A 22,397-nucleotide genomic window follows, 5' to 3' on the forward strand; every position below is an offset into this window, starting at 1 on the left:
GGAGAAGTGGATCCCGGAGGCATTAAATATGCAGGCGCGAGAAGCGACGGTGAAGATCGAGCGAGCACACCGGGTCGGACCAGCGAGGGAACCTGGAGCGCCACCGAGAACATTAATAATGAAGTTCGCAGATTACAGGGAGAAGCAAGCGGTCGCGGTGGCAGCAAAAAACAGCAAAGACATAAAATATAAAGGAAAACAGGTTCGATTTTTCCCGGATTTAGCCACGGGGCTTCACCAGCTGAGGAAGCAGTTTGACCCGGTGCGCCGGGAGCTGCGTAACCGGGGCATTCGGCACGGGCTGATTCATCCTGCAAAACTGCTGGTGACCTACAAAGATCGCACCCACACCTTCAAAAGTCCAGCTGAAGCACAGAAGTTTGTCGAGAATATCCAGGAGGACACAGCGTAAATATATACCCACGGAGATGTCATATATGTGTATTATTATTTAGTGAATAAGCAAGTAATATCGGGGATACCTTTAAAGTTTGTGGCAACAGTTAACGGGGGAGGGAAAGATCATGTTGATAATGAAGATAAGTGGAAAATAATCAGTGAATAAATCTGTTAGAGAACATTTCAGGGTAGAGCATGGAGTGTTACTACACGAGATAGCACCAGTGTTCAAACAAAGACGATGGTGAGTGGAGGGACCGATCCTCGCAGGCGTGGAACGGTCCAAGGCGATAACGGGAGACGACTTTCAGGGGGGAGGAGGAGGGTTTTCTTATTTAAACAAAGGGAAAGGGGATTTGTTTTGATGCATGTTCAAGCATCCAGGGTTTTCTGTGCCTCTCTACAAAAAAGTGTCAAGTTAATATGTATGTCGTAGTTGAAAATGACACAAGAAGTAAAAATTAAATTTGTTTCTTGGAACTGCAGAGGTCTTCAAAATCCAAACAAAGTTAAACAAGTCATGAACAGAATAAAAGATATGGATGGTCAGGTGGTATTTCTGCAGGAAACTCATCTTCTTGATAAAGATTTGAAAAGTATTAAAAGAAGATGGCAAGGTAGTGTATTTACAGCCCCATTTTCCTCTAATGCAAGAGGAGTTATGATATTAATCCGTAATACAGTTCCTTTTCAAGTAAAAAATATAATAAAAGATAAATGGGGAAGATATCTAATCATTCAAGGTCAATTACTTTTAGAGGATTTATGTTTTGTAAATGCTTATGGCCCTAACATAGATGATGCTAATTTTTTTGAGGATGTTTTTCTTACAATAGCGTCACTCACAGGACAATATATCATAGCAGGTGACTTTAACTGTACTCTAGACCCTAAAATAGATAGATCAACAGGAACAGATCAATCTCACAATAAATGCAGAACGGTTATTCAAGGTTATATTAAAGAGTTGAACTTACTAGACATATGGAGAGAATTAAATCTTAATGATAAGGGCAACTCCTGCTACTCTAGTAAATATAAGACATTTTCCAGGATTGATTATTTCCTAATCTCTTTAGAATTATGTCATAAAATTAACAGGTGTTTTTATGAGTCCATTGTGATCTCAGACCATGCTCCATGTTGTTTAGTATATATGGATAAAAATATTATTAAAGACCCACCCCGGTGGCATTTCCAGCATAAATGGTTACAGGACAAAGAATTTATCAAATATATAGGAAAACATATTGATGAGTATTTCAAATTAAACACGGCGCAGACGTCTGCATGTATAAGATGGGAAGCTTTCAAAGCGGTTCTTAGAGGTCACATCATTAGCTATACAGGTTCAAAATCAAAAAAGTGGAGAGGGGAGAGACAACAGTTGGAACACAAGATTAAAACGCTTCAGGAAAAGGTCAACAAAGAAAATAATTTGCAACTGATAAACGAGTTAGCAACTTTAAGAGCAGAATATAATAAACAATCAGCTGGTCGAGCAGCAGCAAGTCTCTTAAGGCTGAAACAATCCTTCTATGATCAAGGTGACAAGGCAGGCAAACTGCTGGCTTGGCAGATAAAACAATTGGAGTTTAAAACACCAATAACATCTATTATATCAAATGACACAACTCTTGTAAATCCCACTGAAATTAATGAAGCATTTAGAGAATACTATAGTGAGTTATACAATGCAGAAGAGAAAAATACTGAAAACATAAACAATTTCTTAGATCAGTTAACCATTCCACCTATATCTGATGACAAAAGAGAGGCTTTAAATCTGGAAATCAGCAAAGAGGAGATTGGACATGCTATTGATAGTCTCAAATCAGGAAAAAAAGCAGGTCCAGATGGTCTCCCAGTTGATTTGTATAAAGAATTTAAAAATAAACTAATAACACCCATATTTGAAATGCTCCAAGAAGCATTTAGAAATAACAATCTCCCCCCATCAATGAACAGTGCGTTGATAATTCTATTACCTAAACCAGGAAAACCCTCAAATAAATGTGAAAATTTTAGACCAATAAGTTTGTTAAACGCTGACCTTAAAATAATCTGTAAACTCTTGGCAACACGACTACAGAATGTGTTGCCAAGCATTATTGATAGAGACCAAAATGGCTTTATATCTGGAAGGCAAGGATTTCACAACGTGAGAAGGGTTTTAAATATTATTCATTATAACACAAATAAAGCAGAAACAGGTTTATTGGCACTAGATGCTGAAAAGGCCTTTGATAAGGTCCATTGGCCTTTTCTTTTTAAGGTTATGGACAAATTTGGATGTGGAACCAACTTTAAAATGTGGGTCCAGATCATATATAAAAATGCCAAGGCAAAAATCTTGACTAACAGGAACACTTCACAGTCAATAAACATAACAAAAGGCTGCAGGCAGGGGTGTCCATTGTCACCTTTGCTATTCACAATGGCAATCGAACCACTAGCAGTAGCAATACGATCCCACACTGGGCTACATGGAATCACGGTGGGTTCAGTTGAACACAAAATAGCTTTATATGCAGATGATGTGATTGTGTTTCTCTCTCAATTAAGAAAATCAATACCTTCTTTAATGGAAATAATCAGAAAATATGGTGATGTCTCTGGATACAGGGTTAACCAAACAAAATCCTCTATTTTATTACTTAATGAAGAAGAAAGAAAAAATCCAACTTCTGAAATTATCCAATTTAATGTAGTTGACAATTTCAAATATCTGGGAATTAACATCAGACCAAGACTAGAACAGGTAGTAGAATCAAATTATGATCCTTTAATGGAAAAGATAAACAGCTCCATAGAGAAATGGATGACACTACCAATTTCAATAATGGGAAGAATAAATATATTAAAGATGAGTGTACTCCCAAAACTGATTTATCTTTTTCAAAACATACCCCTGCCACCACCTCTAGACTTATTTTCAAAACTAAAGAAACTTTTCGCCAGGTTTATATGGAACAACAAAAAAGCAAGACTCCGTCTGACGTTACTATATCTTCCCTTTGACAGAGGAGGACTAAAAAGTCCAAACATTGAATGGTACCACTGGGCTGCACAGATTAGATCTATAATGTTTCATTTTACAGTCAAAAATACACCTCATTGGGTTGAAATGGAATCCCATGATCTAAAGCTGCCCCTCCCATTATTTCTTAACTCAAACACCTCAAAAAAGCTGCGCAAAGAGACAAAGAACCCAATTCTTAAACACATGATACACATATGGTTCAGAGTCTTAAATTACATGAACCAAACTCAACCATTATCACAATACAGCCCAATTTGGGGGAACAAATTCTTCACCCCAGGTAGAGCGGATGCCACCTTTAAAATATGGGCAGCAAAGGGTCTTTCCGCCATCCGGGACTTATATTCTCCAGATTCTGATATCATGATGTCATTTGAAGAATTAAAAAATAAATATGACTTAAGCAAAAAACATTTTTATAAATTTCTCCAGGTCAGAAACTTTGTTAGGAAAACACAGAAGACCCTCAATAAACCACCAAGCTCAATTTTAGAAAAGTTCATGGTGAGAGACAGTTCCAAAAAAGGTGCCATTTCTGAATTTTATAATCTGTTTTTGTCAAATTCAAATGAAAGTTCACAATACAAAGTAAATGCTTGGAAAGAAGATCTCCAAAAACAAATTACAAATGAGGAATGGGAGGCTGCTTGTGCTGGAGCTCAAAAGGTGTCAATTAACTCGAGACTAAAATTAACACAATACAAATGGTTGATGCGTACATATGTAACACCAGCGGATTTAAATAAATATAACAGAAATATACCAGATGTTTGCTCCAAATGTATGGAAATGAAAGGAACGTTCTTCCACTGTACTTGGGAATGCAAATGTATACAAACTTTTTGGGAAGAGGTGAAAGTCACAATAGAGAAAATTACTTTAAAACAGATCCCACTGGAGCCAAAGCTTTTCTTATTAGGTATATTTCCTAAAATACATCACTACAACAAAGGTGAGAGGGCATTTATAAATCTCAGCTTGATTCATGCTAAAATGTGTATTGCTAAACGCTGGAAAAACACTCACAGTCCAAGCATAAACCAATGGTTCCAACAAATGCTGTCAGGGGTCCCTTTAGAAAGAATTACATATATTTTGAAAGACAAAGTAGAAGAATTTGAAAATATATGGCAACCTTTCATACACTTTGTAAAGAATATGGATCCTCTGGAATAGAATGTTGATTGTTAATTTTGGATGGTACACAGACCTCTGTTTTTTAATTTTTATTTATTATTTTTTTCTTCTCTTAATTTTAAGTGTGTTAAGGTTATATTCTTCATTTTGTCAATATCCAAGGAGAGGCACTCTTGTTCTTGGGGTGGGGAGGCGGGGGGGGGGGGGGGGGGGTTAAAAAAGACTGTGAATAAGAGAAAGCATTACCTAAAAACTGTTGATAAAGTTGCAATTTTTGTAATGGCTGACTCAAGTGAAATTTATAATTGTAAATTGTGTTTCTGTATTTTTATGACTTGGAAAATTCAATAAAAAGAATGTGGCAAAAAAAAAAAAAGTATTATTTGACAGTACAGTACAGAAGGCATTTGTTGAAAAAAATGTTTCTAAAGTACTTTTATTTGTGAAACAAATGCTTGAGCCTGTAAAATGGTTTGTTCTTTCTTTTCAATGTATAATAGAGTATTTAATTGTATAATAATTGAAAAAAAAAGGTTTCCACTTCACGGATTTTGCCTATCACGGGTTCTTTTTGGAACGTAACCCCCGCGAAAAACATGGGGTTTACTGTATATGGCAGTTTGGGGATGTGTTTTGGTTTTGGACATCCTGGCATGTGATGGAGGTTATCACTGATCTTATGACTAAGACCGAGTTACTACATAATGCATACATTGTTTTTACTGTTACCAAGCGGCATCCTACTCACTGTGTTCCTATATGCAAATAATCTATGTGGTGCTTCCTCTGAAATTCATGTGCATGTATAAAATCATCAGGTTCACCCACACTGTAAACCCTAATGAGTTGACTGAACTTAAAAATTATTTTGTAACAGATTACACAACAGTTTTTAAGGTATATTATCAAAACTTTTAAGTTAACATTTATATTTTCAGTTGGCTTAAATTTGTATTATTTCATTTTAAAAATATTAAGATTCCTCAACTTATAAAAAAGAGATTATTTACTCAAAGTTTTTAATATTTTCCAACTAAAAAAATGCTTTAACTTACTACATTTTTATAATATTACTCAACTCATAAAATATGTAAAATTTACTCAAATGTCTTATAAATGATCTAATTCATTAAATGTGTAGCATTGAAAATATTTAAAATTCTTCAGCATAAAATGTTTGGACTTGAAATGTATTCTAAACAGAGGTATTGATACTGCCCCACTACAACATTTAAAAAGCTAACATTGATTAAAAAAAAACAACAACAAACATGAAGTCATACAATAGTGATTGCTTAATACACTTTTTTTAATTGCTCTTGTAAAAAAATGCACACATTTCAAGAGGATAAAGAAACAATCAGTGCAATAAAACTGCATTATAAGAGTGCAACACAACATATGAACAAAAAGTGTTGGTTTTGTAGTGTACGGCAGAAAAGGCAAATGATCACAACAAAAACATTACTAGCATAACATTTAAATCAACTAATTGTCCATTCTGGGAGACTCACTCAAACATTCTTCAGCGTCAAAAAAAGTCATTTCAGTGGTTTGTTGTCCTCACGGCACATGACAGCGTTCTGAATAAATGTGAAGGCAAGTTCAAGTTTTTTGGGGAACTGTAGATCCAGAGCATAAATGTACACGAAGAGTAGAAGAAATGAGTCAGGTAGATCAGTGGGACCACTGACGGCAGCATCAGGAGCATCACCAAGACAACTGAGAGGAGAGCCACAGCAGTTTCTGTGAGGTCTGGTCATCTGGAGACTAGAGAACAAAAAACACAGATGAGTTCAGACCCAAAAGTAACATTCCTGCCACCTGTCAATGTAAATCTTTTCATGCTAACATTCTGTTAGCTTTTAATCTACTGGCTGTGATGCTTTAAGGACCAACTACTATTAAAATTGTGTTTTTAAAAAAATCTTTAGCATTTTTCTGAAAATGGAGGACATTTATAAATAATTTAAGACTAAAACTTTGTTTCGAAGTATTTCTTTATACAAATAATGGTGGATCAGGAGCAGAGGAAAATCAGGAGCAGGTAAAAGTCTCCCTGCTCTGCTCCTCCTTACTGCCTCATCTACGTCTTTGTTTTCCTCGTCTGAGTTGCATCTGCCTCCAAAATGTGCAGCTGCATAGCTCCAGTAATGCTGCCATTTATATTGTGCCGCTAATGTTAGCTTGGGACTATTAGGTTAACTTCAACTTGTTTTAAAATTTCTTATGATTGAGATTTTATTGAATGAAAGTTATATGTATATGTATATATATATATATATATATATATATATATATATATATATATATATATATATATATATATAAAAAAAAACTTGCCCCTATCACCCTTTCGTGGGTGGTTTCTCACTCAAGCTCGGGTCCTCTACCAGAGGCCTGGGAGCTTGAGGGTTCTGCGCAGTATCTTAGCTGTTCCTAGCACTGCGCTTTTCTGGATTGAGATGTCTGAGATCTTTCCAGGTATCTGTTGTAGCCACTCCTCCAGCTTGGGGGTTACTGCCCCGAGTGCTCCAATTACCACAGGCACCACTGTCACCTTCACTTTCCAGGCTTTCTCCAGTTCTTCTCTGAGTCCCTGGTATTTCTCCAGTTTCTCATGTTCCTTCTTCCTGATGTTCCCATCGCTTGGCACTGCCACATCCACCACCATATATATGTATATATATATATATATATATATATATATACGTATATATATATATATATATTAAAATGATGGTACTGTAGGAAAAATATAATCTGTTGCTTTGAGATTACTTTCCTTGTTGCATGTTCAATAAAGTCGAGAAGGAGAAACCACGGAACTCGGCCGGATTAAAGATTAACACATTTATTTCCCTAACAATATTTCTAAAAACAGAGTAAAACAAAATATAACAGATATCAGGTTTCCCAAAGTTTCAGAGCTTGCACAGCGCCAAATTACAAACGTCTTAACGTGTCAGCCTGTTGGGAACAGCAAGTTCCTCCGTCCAGCTGTTTTATCATGTCGGTTTCAGCCTCCTCCTTCGTAAAACAGCATGGTGTCCAGACTCCTCCTCTGGACGCTCGGATTGGCTGGCAGGGAGCCTGCCTACCTCCGTCAGTCCATGTTAGGAGTCATCATCCGTCTCCCGCGTCTGAAGTCACCTCCCAGACTGACATGGTCCCGCAACCAAATGGCTCCTTAGGTGGTCCCCCCCATGTGGCCGGATCCTTCTAGCATCCAGTAGACAATACACCTTTGTTCCCCACGCGTGAGCAGATGCCTGTGGCGGTTCCCAGGGATTGAGATGATTGATTTATGATCCAAGTCAGACCTACAACCAAATGGCCTCAGAAGATCAAAGACCGTTTTCTCCTGAAGGGGATGAGTTCGAAGCTCAAGCATCACAACCTCTTTACATATACAATGTTCAGGAAGCCCCTTTGAAATTCAAAGTGTGGGAACCTCACACAGTAAACCTGTAAGAAAACCTTCAATGAAATAAAGATAAGATGAAAGCCTAGGAGAAATGAGGACCACAAAAAATAAATTCCTTCAGTACCCATAACTTTATATTTTGTTGCACAACCTTTTGAGGCAATCACTGCAATTGAAGGGTTTCTGTATTTGTCAATGAGCCTTCTGCACCTGTCAACAGGTATTTTGGCCCACTCCTCATGAGCGAACTGCTCCAGTTGTCTTAGGTTTGACCGGTGTCTTCCCCAAATGGCATGTTTCAGCTCCTTCCATAGATGTTCAATGGGATTCAGATCTGGGCTCATAGAAGGCCACGTCAGAATAGTCCAACGCTTTTCTCTTAGTTTTCTCTTGTTTTTGGCTGTGTGTTTTGGATCGTTGTCCTTTTGGACAGCTCCTCACCTTCCTCTTTGTTGTAGGAATTGGAAAAGAATGGATAGCCTCCACCTTCCCTATTTGAGGTTTGATTTTCCCAAACCCCATGACAAAGCCCAAATACTCCACTTCTTTTTGCACCACAGCACACTTCCTTGGGTTGATTGTCAGTCCAGCTAACTTGAGTCGTTCCAACATCGCTTGAAGATGAGACACATGGTCCTCCCATGAATGACTGTACACCACCACATCATCCAGATATGCTGCAGAAAACTCAGACACATCTCTCAGAATATAGTTCATCAGCCTTTGGAACGTTGCTGGCGCCCCTTGCAGACCAAAGGGCATGACTTTAAATTGGTACATACCAAACGGTGTTCTAAAGGCTGTTAGCTCCTTTGCCTCCGGTGCTAGAGCGACCTGCCAATAACCTCTACTCAGGTCCACTGTCGTGATATACGTCGCTGCACCCACTTTCTCCAGAAGGTCATCCACTCTGGGCATTGGGTAAGGATCAACATTGGACACATAGTTAAGGTATCGGAAGTCTATACAAAATCTCAGTGAGCCGTCCCTCTTTGGCACCAAAACCACAGGGCTACACCACTCGCTGTTTGAAACATCAATGATCCCCAATGACAGCATCAGATCAAGTTCTTCGCGAAGCGTCTTCACCAATCGCTCGGGTATCCGGTAGCTCTGTTGTCGGCTAGCAGCATCTGTCTTCAGCTTGATCTGGTGGTGGACCAAAGATGCAAATCCTGGAGTCTCCTGAAAAAGTTCTGGATCCAACAGTGGTTTTATCCTTTCCTGCTGTTGAGGGGAGAGATGGGACAGATCAACTGCACAAGATTCTCCAGAGCTCGTTGGAAAGAATTTTTCCTGTGGCTCTTCATCTTTTGTCACGGTAGCAAACAGTTGCTGTCGGACAGATTCTTTACGACTGCGAAAGACTTTTAGCAAGTTCACGTGAAAAGTTTGATGTTTCTTTTGGCTGTCTGGCATAAACAGTTCATACGTGTTTTTACCAACTTGTCTGGTGATCTCATATGGGCCATGCCATCTCGTCAGCAACTTATTCTCACTGGTAGGGAGCAATAGCAAAACCTTTTGGCCTGGATTAAGAACTCTGTCTCTGGCTTTTGGTCATACCAGGTCTTTTGACGTACCTGGGCCGCTTTCATGTTCTCCTGCGCAAACTTTGCCATCTCCTCCAGACGTTCCCTCATCTTGATCACGTAGGAGATGACACTGTCACCGTCTTGCCTCGGCTCTTCCCAGAACTCTCTCAATAGATCCAGTGGCCCCCTCACTTGGCGTCCATACAGCAGTTCAAACTGTGAAAATCCTGTTGACTCCTGCGGCACTTCTCGGTAAGCAAACAGTAGATATGGTAGCCACTGGTCCCAGTCAGCCCCTGTGTTGGAGACAAACTTGCGAAGCATGGTTTTAAGAGTCTGGTTGTATCTTTCTACCAACCCGTCCGTTTGGGGATGATAAGGGGTGGTCCTACTTCCTTTAACCCCTAACAACTTATAAACCTGCTGCAATAAGTTAGAAAGGAAATTTGTGCCACAGTCAGTGAGAATTTCTCTGGGTAGTCCTACCCTTGAAAATAGTTGCAAAAGACAGTTAGCAACATACTTTGCCTTAACAGAGCAGAGGGCAAAAGCTTCAGGATAACGGGTGGCATAATCACGAACAACTAATATGTATCGGTTACCTGCTGAGCTTTTCTCTAAAGGGCCAACAACGTCCATCCCTATACTCTCAAAGGGTGTTTCAATAACTGGCATAAGTTGCAACCGTGCTCGAGTTACTCCTTTTTCTGAGGCCAACTGACACACCTCACACGAATTGCAAAATTCTAGGATTTGCACATACATTCCAGGCCAGAGAAAACGGTAACTGATCCTGTTTAATGTCTTTTAAAACCCTATATGACCTGCCCATGGAATAGAGTGGCCCATTTCCATAACAGTTGCCATAAACTCCTGTGGAAGTACTAATGCCTCGACTGGTCCCTTTTTCTGATACAAAATACTCCCCTTCACCACATATTGCACCTCATCCAGGCAGCTAACCTGTCCTTGTGGTAGGCCATCGGTTTCGGTTACTTTATCCCACCAAGCTTTTAGTGTTGGATCTTCTTTTTGTAGCGTACCTATATCTGTGGGGATATTAAACTCCATTCCCTCTATTGGTTTCGGAAGCTCTGACTGTACCCGCATCCACTGACCTTTGAACTTCTCCCGTCGCTTTTCTGATCATGTCTTCCTGGGCTTAAACTGGGCCTCAAGCTCTTCATCAAAAAATGGCATCTCCCTCAGTGCTTCTTTTACACTCTGAGATCTGGTTACTACAAAACAGGAGTTTCATGGCTCCGGTTCTTGACCTGTTTTTATTTCTATCCCAAATGGCTCACTTAGTGTCACACTCGCACCCTCATTGTTACTGGTTCCAGCAGTCAGGTTAGTGTCAGTGTGATGGATAAGATCACACAGAGTAGGAAGATCTTTTACCAGTATAACTGGATATGGTAGTGATGGTACCACACCTACTGAAAACACAAAAGTCTGACCACCTACGGTCAGGTACACCTCTGCAGTAGGATAATCATGCTCATCTCCATGTATGCAACTTATTGTAGTTGTTTGCTGGCTTAGCTTTTCAGGAAGTTTTCAGTCACTAGTCTCAGCTTGGCAGAGACTAGTGACTGAAAACTTCCTGAGTCGAGTAAGGCTTCACACTGCTGTCCATTTACTAATACTGGAACCATACAACTATTCCTCTCAACCGCCATTTTGTTTTCGGGTCTTGGGACTAGACAGAGAGAAGGTTTGGATTTCAATGCTGGACAAAAGTACTGAGTGTGACCCAACCCATTACAATTGTAACACCTCACTTCTTTTTTAATAGGCTTGATGGGCACTGTTCTAGTATGGCTAGTGTTCTGGGGTCCAGACTGTCTGGCACTGAAAGTCTTTTCACCCTGCCACTGACCAACCCCTTGATCACCCCCAGTGGACTTACTTGGTTGGGCATAGCAGGTCCCCCGGCCAAAGGGATGATGCTGAGTCCCTTTTCTGGCTGATGTGAAGACTTCTGCCAGGCGAGCTGCTTCCTCTGCTGTTTTCGGGTCATGCTCACGGATCCAGACCTCCAGCTCGGGATGTACCATCCTCCAAATTTGTTCAAGAATTATCTGCTTGGATTTTTCCTTGACCAACAATTTTTCCGGTTTGATCCATCTCAGGAACAGATCTTTCAAGCGCACGTAGAGTTCTCTTGGTGTTTCTCCTTCCTCGATCATTAAAGATCGGAATCGACGGCGATAAGTGTCTGCTGTAATTTCATATTTGGCTAAAATGGAGTCCTTCACTTTTTCATAGTCAACTGAGTCAGTAATGTCCATGAGCACATAAGCAGTCCGCGCTTTTCCAGTGAGCAGTGGAACTAGTCGAATAGCCCAGTCCTCTTTTGGCCAACGACACACCTGTGCCATTCTTAATGATCAACCCTTATTCAAACCTATAAAATGTGACATATATTTCTGTTTTAAATGTTACTTTTTAAAATGTTGTGTGCCCACGTACCATACCTATAACTTTAATAAAGTAACGAAGGAGATCTTTGTTACAGTTCCTTACCACCCAAACAGAACACTTCGCTCACAAAATACACAACTGCCTGTGGTTCTTAAAATTTGTAAAAGCACAGTTGAAGGTGGAGCCTTTAGCCACCAAGTTCCTGTGTTATGGAATAATCTCCCAGCTCATGTAAGAGAGGCCAGGTTCCTACATTCTAAGTTAGGCTTAGACATTCCTTTTGGGACAGGCTTATTGCCAGACTAGCTAGTAATCAAATAATATTTAACTTACTGTTAATATGTTTAAATTAAACTTAACAACAACAATTAGTTGTTAGTAGGCTGCTAGAAGTTTGAAGCTGGGGAAAGTATGGTGCACTGGGGTTCTGTGCTCTCTTCTCATCTACTTCTACTCTCCTTCTCTCCTCTATTCTTGATCAATATTTATCATTTAGTTCTCCATGCCTCTGTTTGGTGCAGTGTGATTCATGTACTGTCCCTCTTTCCCACTGCCCTTCTGGAAGTAAAGGCGAAGCATCTCCGATTATTAAAGATAAACCAAGTCCAGTTGACTGGTTTTATACCTACTACTACAATGTTGTTTGCAAAACATTTATTGCGTTCGAAGGTCTTACTACCTTAAAGGTGAATTTGGCGCTTTATAAATTGACTGTATTCAATTTAATAAGTACTTAGTTTTGTTGTCTGTTCTTTAACAACAAATTTACAATAAATCTGGACACACTAATGGCATAAAATTACTAAGATAACAGCAAAATAGCAATAATGTTCTGTTGAAGAAACAAGTGTGGCATTGGAATTCAAGTCATGTCTAACTGCTGGAATTAAAATGAAGAGCTTGCTCTTGTAACCCTTGCGCTATCCTAGGCACTTTAACATTGGGAGTTGGGTCATCTAGACCCACTAGACAGTGCGCTGAACCTTTTTTCTTTAATGATTTGTGAATCTCACTGGTGTCCATGGATTACACGAAATCTTTCCACCTTTATCCACCTTTGTCATGGTAGGGAGAACACGCCAATGTAAGGGGGGGGGGGGAGGTCATCTAAGATAGCACAAGGGTTAAATGCATCCTGCCAATACATTACAATTGGCTATAGTTTTAAAGTCGAGGGCCATAACTGTAAAGACTAAGTTCATCCTCAGCAACACCACTGAGCTGAGCTCTCTGTGCAGCTCAACAGTATGCATCGATAAAACATTGGCTTTGTTTGACCTTTTAACAGTACGCTGAGTGATTTTTGCTGCCATCATACTTTTCCCGACATCCATTTTATAGAAAGTAATTGCATCTCTGTAGCCAATTGGTTCCATGACCGACAGCGCTGACTCTGTTCAGTAAAAAGCTCCATAATGTTTTCTCCAGGTAGATATATTAATAAAACAACATCGACTTGGAAAGAATTTAAATCGTAGCATTTGTATTCATGACATGCTGCCAAACGTGTAATATTATACTTCCTCATTAGATATATATGCTGTTTGAAAATAGAAATTTAAAGAAATGCAATAAAAGCTGTCAAGTGAGCGACCTTGGGAGCATTTCGGTAAGACAACTCAGGCAGGCTTTACTTAGGCCACTCCCCTAGGGCGGGTCAGTTAATCAACTCACTTGTGCAGCATCCTATTTAAGTCCAGGTGTGTAAGTTGTTCATCCTTCTTTACTGCAGCACTGCGTTCTTTGCCCCACCCTCCTCCCCGGCTTCCACCTGTGAGCTCCGTTAGGGGTAGTTATTACCCAAAAGTTTATGGAAATTTCTCTCTCTTGGAATTGCACGGAGTTTTATGCCAAACCAAAGGAAAGTGAAATGCAAAGTTAAAGGAAAGTGAAATGCAAAGTTAAAGGAAAGTGAAATGCAAAGTTAAAGGAAAGTGAAATGCAAAGTTAAAGGAAGTGAAATGCAAAGTTAAAGGAAAGTGAAATGCTTACTTGGAGGAATGCGAAATGCTTACTTGGAGGAATGCGAAATGCTTACTCAGAGGAAAGTGAATGCTAACTAAGGAAAGTGAATGTCAAAGAATGTGAAAGCAACAAGTATGTGGAAGCAAACTAAAGATGTGAAAATAAATATTATTACTACTGCATGAGTTGTCTGACTGAAATAAATGCTGGGTACTTCACTGAAATGATCATTGAACAGAATAGACGGAGGCTGTATAACCTCTGCCAAGGCCAAATAAAACATTCATATTTAATACCACAATGTAATGTAATTGAGTTTGATTCATGCCCTACACAGAAATTCCATGTGCAACATGTGTTTTTCTTTCTTTTTCTTTTTTTGCGAGTCCAGTGGAAAAGAAACAAACATTTTTGACCACAAACACTTCTAACCTTTTCCAAAAGTTGCATTCTGACCAATTCTGGAAATGTGCAGGTTTTTTTAAGAAAAATCTTTAAATACTTTCACCAGTTTTCAAATAAATCAAAATACGCACATCTTGCATCTGCTACTGCTTTATAATAAAACATTTTGTAGCCTTTTATTTTTTTCAGTTTACTTCTTTAGTTGTCTTATGAAAAGAAGGGGTTACTTTTAAAACAGTTTTTATGCAAAGTATTGCTCATAGGCTTTTATTCTAGTCAGGGATTTCATAGATTTCTATTATAGCATTATAAATGACATTAAAGAGGTCTACATATTCTTGGAAAATATGAAATGATCACATTGTGTTTACATCCAGAATGAAATTCTGTATGTTGAATTAGATAATAAAATATAGAGGGAATACTGAATAACATTGTTATTTTAAAAAAAAATTAAAATAAATCCACCTCCTGTTCTAAAAATGCTGACACATGAATTCAGTTTTCTCAGTAAACCTTTGTTATTTCAGCTAATAAAGAACTAGATGCTGAATGACTTAAAACCGATTTGAAAAATGTTGTGGGGTTATTTTAATGTCTTATTTAATGACTGATGTTTCTGTTGTAAATATAATCTAAATATTTGAACGGTATTAGATCGGTACATACATTAGCCATTAATTCTCTGCTTCGCTCCAATCTTACTGTATGTGTGTTGTAGCAAGGATATTTGGAAAACGCTAAGGACCAAATTATTAAATGCTGTCAATGTATTTTTTTATTTTTTATATATATATATGTAACACTTTCTCCTACTTCTTTATTTTTGTGTTAATTACCTTTTTCTACAGTAGCTCTGCATCCCTGGAACTTCATTCTGTATACTGTGTGCTTTTTATGCGAGAATGTAAAGTCATAATTTGATTTATGTTCTGTAGGACGGACAAACATACTGCAGAAGGAGACCTTGTAACTGTGAAGACCCAGACGAGGATCTGTTATGTTGTCCGAGCTGTGACAACAAGCCAGTTAATCAGTGTTTGGACCAGAGCGGACGAGCGCTCTACCGCAGCGGAGCGTCTTGGATGTATGGTTGCCAGCAGTGTCGCTGCATGGTCTGTACACAAGCATACAACTGACACAAATTCAAACAGGGTGTGTGCTGTCTTAAAAAATATGTGAAGTTTTTGTAAAGAAGTTCTCTACTCAAAATAAGTTAAAGATATAGTGAAAAACTCAATGGATGTTGTAAACACTTCACAGATTTTCATGTCAGGGAGGTAACTGTATTACGATGACAGATACACCTCATTTAGTGTTTACCACATAATGCTCTCACTGTGTTCTGTGTGTCTGAATTATTTTGGCCAAAACCCCCCAAAAAAATAAATGAAGAAAAGAAAATGTTTTTAATGTGGCATCAATTCTGTGGGGATAAAAAGCTGATTAAGCCAGTAAGTCATTCCAAGTACATAATTCAAACAGCCATGAACACACAATGTCACTTAACAGAAGAGCAGCACCACCTGGCCATGGAGCGCCTTCAGGTTTTTTCTAGGCAGTCAGTTGTTGCAGGTGAACTTGGTGAGTTGCAAAGTGTCATCGACAGACTTTCATCAAGACACAGAACTACTAGCAGAGTTTGTGACAGACCCAGGGGTAGAGCTTCGCCAGAGACAGATCACCACAATGACCAGTAACTAAGGACCTCTGCACTCAGACATGGTCCATCAAACGACACACAGCTGCAGGTTTGTTTATCAGATGTGAGGGGTACTACAGTTTTCAGAAAAAACATTCAACTCCACTGCTTTGACTTCAGTGATAGACGATCGTTGCAGGTGACTCCACTGTCACCAAGACACTGCCACAAACGTTTGAAGTACAAGACCATGTGACCTTGACAATGCAGCAGTGGTCTACCATCCTCTTCACTGATGAGTGTCGGGTCACCTCGCACATCAGTGATGGTCAATCAGCATAGATGGTAAAAGCGAAGTGAGCAATACACTGAGGTCAACATGGTCCGCAGGGTTGGCTTTGGGGGAGGAGGTGCAAAAGTCAGGGCAGGGATCACTTGCCAGTGCACGCCTGACTTGGTGATAGTAGATTTTCCAGCCACTGTTCGTTCTTACCTCAGAGACATCATAGAACCCATTATCCCCCAGTTCCGACAGCAAGCCCTCAACCTTCAATTCATGGATGATAATGCTAAACCATATGGTGCCAGAATTGTCACAGCTGGACTTCAGGAAGTGGAAGTGCTTCATATGGTTTGGGCAGCAATGACCTCTGACCAGAACCTCATAGAACATGTCTGGGCAAAAACAGAGACTGGATGATCAGACCCCACCCCTAAGTGACCTGTAGAACTGCATACAGCAATTGTGGAAGAGTGGAACGCCTCAGAACAACATCATGAGGCCAGTGAGGAGCAGGAGACGACGTTGTCATATTGATAAATGGTGGAAATAGCCATCATTGACATGGGCAATGTTTATTTGGGTCTATCTTTATTACTGTCTTAATTATTTGGGTAAGGGTGTACTGTGAGTAGTGTAGATGACACAGGCAGAATCTTGATGTTGCAAAGAGACACGTTTTCTCCCATGGTGTCCGTGGCATGCTGCTTAGATTGTGTTTGAGAAACCTAATAACTATTATCTTTGCCTTTATGAAAAGGCAAACCCATCACCCTGTGAGCGTTACCTAATCCGACACAGCACACATGGCAATATCTTTCATCTTCTTTTTGTGGACTGCACCACTGCAGGTTGGGGAGGTGGAATGCTGGCCTTTGGTATGTCCCGTGTTGATGTGCGAACACACAACAATGGCGGAAGGCGAGTGTTGCCCACGCTGCATCAGAGACCCCTGCCTGGCTGAAAACCTGTCCTATGATATCCAGGAGACGTGCAAGGATCCCACAGGCGCCACCCGCCTCAGCGGGGACACATGGGCCATGCCCCAGTCACCCTGCACCACCTGCAGGTGTAAGGTATGTATGGAAATAAAATAAAAAAAAAAACAGACAACAGTTAGTTTTACAACACAACTTCACTAAAAACTGTTTTTTTTTCAAAGTTGAACTCCTTTAACCCTTGTGCTATCTTAGATGACCCCACCCTTCCATTGACGTGTTATCCCTACCATGACAAAGGTGGATAAAGGTGGAAAAATTTCATGTAATCCATGGACACCAGTGAAGATCACAAATCATTGAAAAAAAAAGGTTCAGCGCATTGTCTAGTGACCCATTTCCCAATGTTAAAGTGCCTAGGATAGCACAAGGGTAAACTGAGTCATATTCATTTCTCACTTTCTGCCCCTTGGGCAAATCAGTGCAACAAATAAGTCGCATGCACTGAGAACTGGATGTCTCAGTGCAGGTCTCAGATTACAGGAGAAATCTGTTTAGTCATTGACATACACAGCCATAACTCAGTTTACACACACACAATTTCATAGGGACACGATCACAACTTTCATCCAGCTGCTCCTCCACTGAAAATGAGTTGAGTGTCAGCAGTGCTTCTAATTCAAATGATGTTGGGAAACTTGCTTATTTTGTTTATATGCCAGAAAAACAGATTTCTTTGGCAAAAGTTGGCCAAACCAGAATTCCTCCAAACCCTAAAGTGGTTGTAACAGTGTTCTTATAAACAGTTTATTGAGTGTTTTGCAGCCCCCCAATCTAAAGTGTGACCAAACAGGGGTTGATCTTTACAAGCCATTTATAAATTGCTTGTGGACAGTTACTGCCCCTTGGAAAGGGCAGATTCTGAGTGCAAACATTTTGAAGTTTATTAAAATTTGTTTAGTTTGAAATGTTATAAGGCATTAAGGCACAATCTGTAAAGGACAATACATGTGTCTCTTCTTTTACATTGTTGTGATGTGTTGAAGAGTTATGTTTGTGGCTTTAGTTAGTGTTATAAAGGTCATTAATAAGGTTCATATTCTGTACCTTGTGGTTCTTTGTGGCAAAACACAGCCCACAGTTTAGGAGGCTGCAAAACACTGAAACTGTCAATGAAGGTTCTCGTTCATCCAGGTGGTGTAGTCTGGAGGTTGAGTCATATCAGCTGGACTTGTAAATCCACCTTGACATGGGAACTGTTAATATATTTATTAATCCCATACAAGCAATTTATATATATTTTTTAATAGACTTTATTGCACATTATGCCATTTTACTAGGATTTACTTTTAGGTATGCAATTAGATCAAATACACATATGTATAAAAAAACAAGAAAGAAATAGAAATAAGATGGGGGGGGGGGGGGGGGGGTAAACTCCATGAGAAAATGTTGAATCTATCACATACAGACAAGGTTTTGATTGCTTTTTGCTTCTTAAAATTACGAATACTATTAATATACTGATTTAACTCAGAAAAGAATACATTGAAACAGGGTTTTCGACCTGAGAATTTGCATTTATGAATATGAAATTTGGCCAAAATGAGCAAGAGATTTAAAATTAAACCAGTCCTTTAGTATATTTTTTTATATTAGACATATTTGATACAAGACATCTTTCCAAATTAAAACAAAACAAGAATCAATTTAATCATTAATGAAATCACACATCTTCTGCCAAAACACTTAACATTAGGACAATACCAGAATAGATGGATTTCTGTTTCAGGGGAATTGCAGCAAAAACTACAGAGTGTATCAATGTTTAATCTAAATCAGGGGTGTCGATCTCTTTTTGGTTCGGGGGCCAAATTCAACCCGTCTGATCTCAAGTGGGCCGGACCGGTAACATAAAACAAAATAACAGCTTTGTTTTTGTTTGTTTTTCTCAGTTGGAAAAAATGCCTCAACCAACATGGTAGCCTAATCACTTATTATTACACATTCATTCACAGAGGCCAATGGATCTCAAAATAAATGAATTTCTCTTAAAAGAAAAAGGTCTATTCAGTTTTGTACTGACTTAATATTTTACATCTGACACTGAAGCAATCCCGATAATAAACTCAAGAGGAGCTACGCAAAAAAAAAATGAAACACCCTGCCTAAAAAGAAAACTTTTTTTCCTGGAAAGCTCAGCAATCCACTTCTTTTTGACACCATTTTGGTCATTATTGTGTCACTACTGATTATTCTTATAGCAACACAACAGCCTTGAGGCTCGCAGGGAAACAAACTGCATCTTACCCAGAAGCAGAGCTGTTAGGTTTCACCTTTGGCACGCGCCAACATATGATGTTTCGCCTGTTTTGTTTTTCCTTTGCTCCCCCTAGTGGCAGAATTTCGCATTTCGGTTATTTCTTTAAGAAATCATAACTCGCAACAGGAATGGACTAAAAACGTCCTTTTTTTTTAAACATGCTTATGATTTTTGCTCTTCATGTGTGGGCCGGACTAAACTACCTGGCGGGCCGTATGTTTGACACCCCTGATCTAAATCTATTTTGAATAAACATTTTAGCTGGTATATTCTGTAAGCAATTTATAAATGGCTTGTAAAGATCAAATCCTATTTTGTCACGCTTTAGATTGGGGGGCTGTAAAACACTCAAACTGTTAATAATAAAACTGTTGTTATATTTATTAATCCCATACAAGCAATTTATAAATAGCTTGTGAATAGGATTAACAAATGCAAATTAATGTCTTTATAAGCAGCTTAATACCACATTACTCATGCTTGTTAATGTCTTATAAGTAGTTTATTAAGGAATATTAATGTATTTATAAAGAGCTTATTTAAACTTGTAAGTCAGTTGTAAGACATTTACAAATGCTAATTATTGTACTTATAAGCAATTTACTACAACATTACTAGTACTTGTTAATGTCTTATGAATAGTTTATTAAGGACTTATTATAAAGCGTTACCCCCAATTTCTTTTTACCTGGAAACAATTGAATATGTCCTAAGGGTCAGATCTAAATGTAAAGAAACACCAAGCTAGATAGAAACAGTATGTTTTGGTTAAATTTACAAAAAGTTGGAAACTGTCAAGTTGTTTAAACACAACTTTTTTATGTTTATAATTTTAACCCTTTAACACCAGAGCTTTTGCTGCAGTGTTCTTTACATTCTTTTAAATCAAGGAACTCTCAAAATGTTTAAGCAATTAGCTTACAAAAGTGAAGTGTTTGCGCAATCAATGTAAATCAGCTAAAATGAGGGAAGAACTTGCTCATCTGCCCCTTTTACATTTTTTTGCAAATCAATTTTGGAGTAAAAAAAGAAAATCATACGCACACGTACACACCTACACACACAAACACAGATTGTTCCGTGTCTTTAATCGAAAGTCATGTTTCTTTTGTTTTTGTTTTGAATTTTGGTAAAGAAAAAAATCTCACATCCTTTTAAACTATATACTATACCTTAATACTAAACTATACTAAACTAAACTCTACAATTTACCATACTAAATTGATTTAAGCTAAACTGGTTTACTATTTAAAGTGGGCAAACTTAAGAAATGTCAAAAGTGGTTGTTGTGGCCGATCCTTTTGTAACTTGGTTCTGCTTTTTGCATGAATGAAGATCCCAGCAGACATAAAACAATCAGAGAGCTGCTTTGAAATGTTGTGTTCGGTGTCAATTTCACTTTTGTGAGCGTGTATTTTTTTAGGGTGTATTCCGACTGGACCTATTTGGTTCACTTAAAGTGAACCAGAGTTAATTTCTCCCAAAATTCCGGAACAAATTTTCTGTCTGAGCAGACCCAAGAGGACCCTGGTCCAGTATCAGGAACTGCTCTCTGACCCATCTTTCGAGGTGGTCTTGGTTAATTTCCAATCGCACTGAGCTTAGGACTGCTCTGAGATTCCTCGGTCTGAATACAATCCATTCTCTGAGAGGAACAACCGGACCAAAACAACCACCGTGGCCAACATAAACAGAAGAGGAAAGTAGCAACAAATGAGCCGTGGACTGACACAAAGCAAGGATTGTTGTGTTATCAAACAGAAAAAAAGAGTCCAACTGTTTATTTTTTGGAATCTTTATTTTACCACAAACATTTCACATTTCACTTTCTGTGTCTCATTATGCGGCACAATTCAGGTCTTTGACTATTGGTAGTCAAAGCCTGGTGGAGAAAGGTTACCTTCCGAATTGGCCTGCGTCAAGAGTGACATAGACGGATGTAACAGAGAATCGGGCAATTTTTCAAAATAAAACATTTTTCAGATTCCGAAATAAATAAAACGGAATTCATGTAAGTTATTTTATTTTTTTTGTGCGGCCCGGTAACGGTCCGCGGCCTGGGGGTTGGGGACCATTGATCCAGACCCCACAAGACTTATTTTTAGGACATAGCAGCCCTAAAACTTTTTTCTTCAATGATTTGTGATCTTCACTGGTTTCCATTGATTACATGAAATCCTCTCCACCTTTATCCACCTTTGTCATTGTAGGGATAACATGTCAATGGTCATCTTGACCCCATCGGATAGCGCAAGGGTTTAGGACTTGAGTTTCAGAGTCCAGGCTGTGTGTAGGGGTGAGCCCAACCTCTTGCACAAGCTAAGGCTCCTTTCCTCCCAGGGAGGTGATGTTCCAAGTCCAAAAAGCCAAGTTCCATAACCGGAGTTTGGGCCGCAGAGGCACTCGCCTTTGACTGCCACCTAAACCACATTGCACCAGCCCCACATCGTTCTTTCAGGCTGAGCCCGACCAAGGCCCGGGGGGAGAGCCCTGGTCACCAGGCGCTCGCATGCAAGCCCCAACCCCAGGCCTGGCTCCAGGGTGGGGCCCTGGTGACGCCAATCCAGGCTATGTAATTGAGTCCTTGATTTTTCTTCTCAAGAGGGCTTCTGAATTGCTCTTTGTCTGACTCGTCACCCAGGACGTGTCTACCATGGGAGACCCTACCAGGGGCTTAAGCCACAGACACATTAGCTCCTGGGATCACTTGAGCTCTTAAACTCCTCCACCAAGTTAACGTGGCAGTTAACGGAGGAGTGTCTGATTTCCATGACAAATAGTTTTTTTGGATAAGAAACATAGAATAAATGCATTTTAAACAAACAGGTTCTGAAAGTATGATTGCGGAAATAAAGTGTTGTTTATTTTCAACATTG

General features: G+C 39.2%; 1 protein-coding gene across 7 annotated transcripts in view; it reads left to right on the top strand.

Moving 5' to 3' along the window:
* The window catches only part of LOC101158260 (protein kinase C-binding protein NELL1), a 603,730-nt gene that overhangs the window by 553,191 nt on the left and 28,142 nt on the right, over window positions 1-22,397 (top strand). For all 7 annotated transcript variants that reach the window (XM_023952325.2, XM_078944996.1, XM_078944997.1 and 4 more), the window contains exons 18-19: window positions 15,277-15,453; window positions 17,112-17,336. In XM_023952325.2, coding sequence (XP_023808093.1) covers window positions 15,277-15,453; window positions 17,112-17,336 — 402 coding nt within the window. The remainder of the gene's footprint in view (window positions 1-15,276; window positions 15,454-17,111; window positions 17,337-22,397) is intronic.

Source organism: Oryzias latipes, chromosome 3, assembly GCF_053564925.1.
Source record: "Oryzias latipes strain Hd-rR chromosome 3, Olatipes_Hd-rR_3.1".
Taxonomy (NCBI): Eukaryota; Metazoa; Chordata; class Actinopteri; order Beloniformes; family Adrianichthyidae; genus Oryzias; species Oryzias latipes.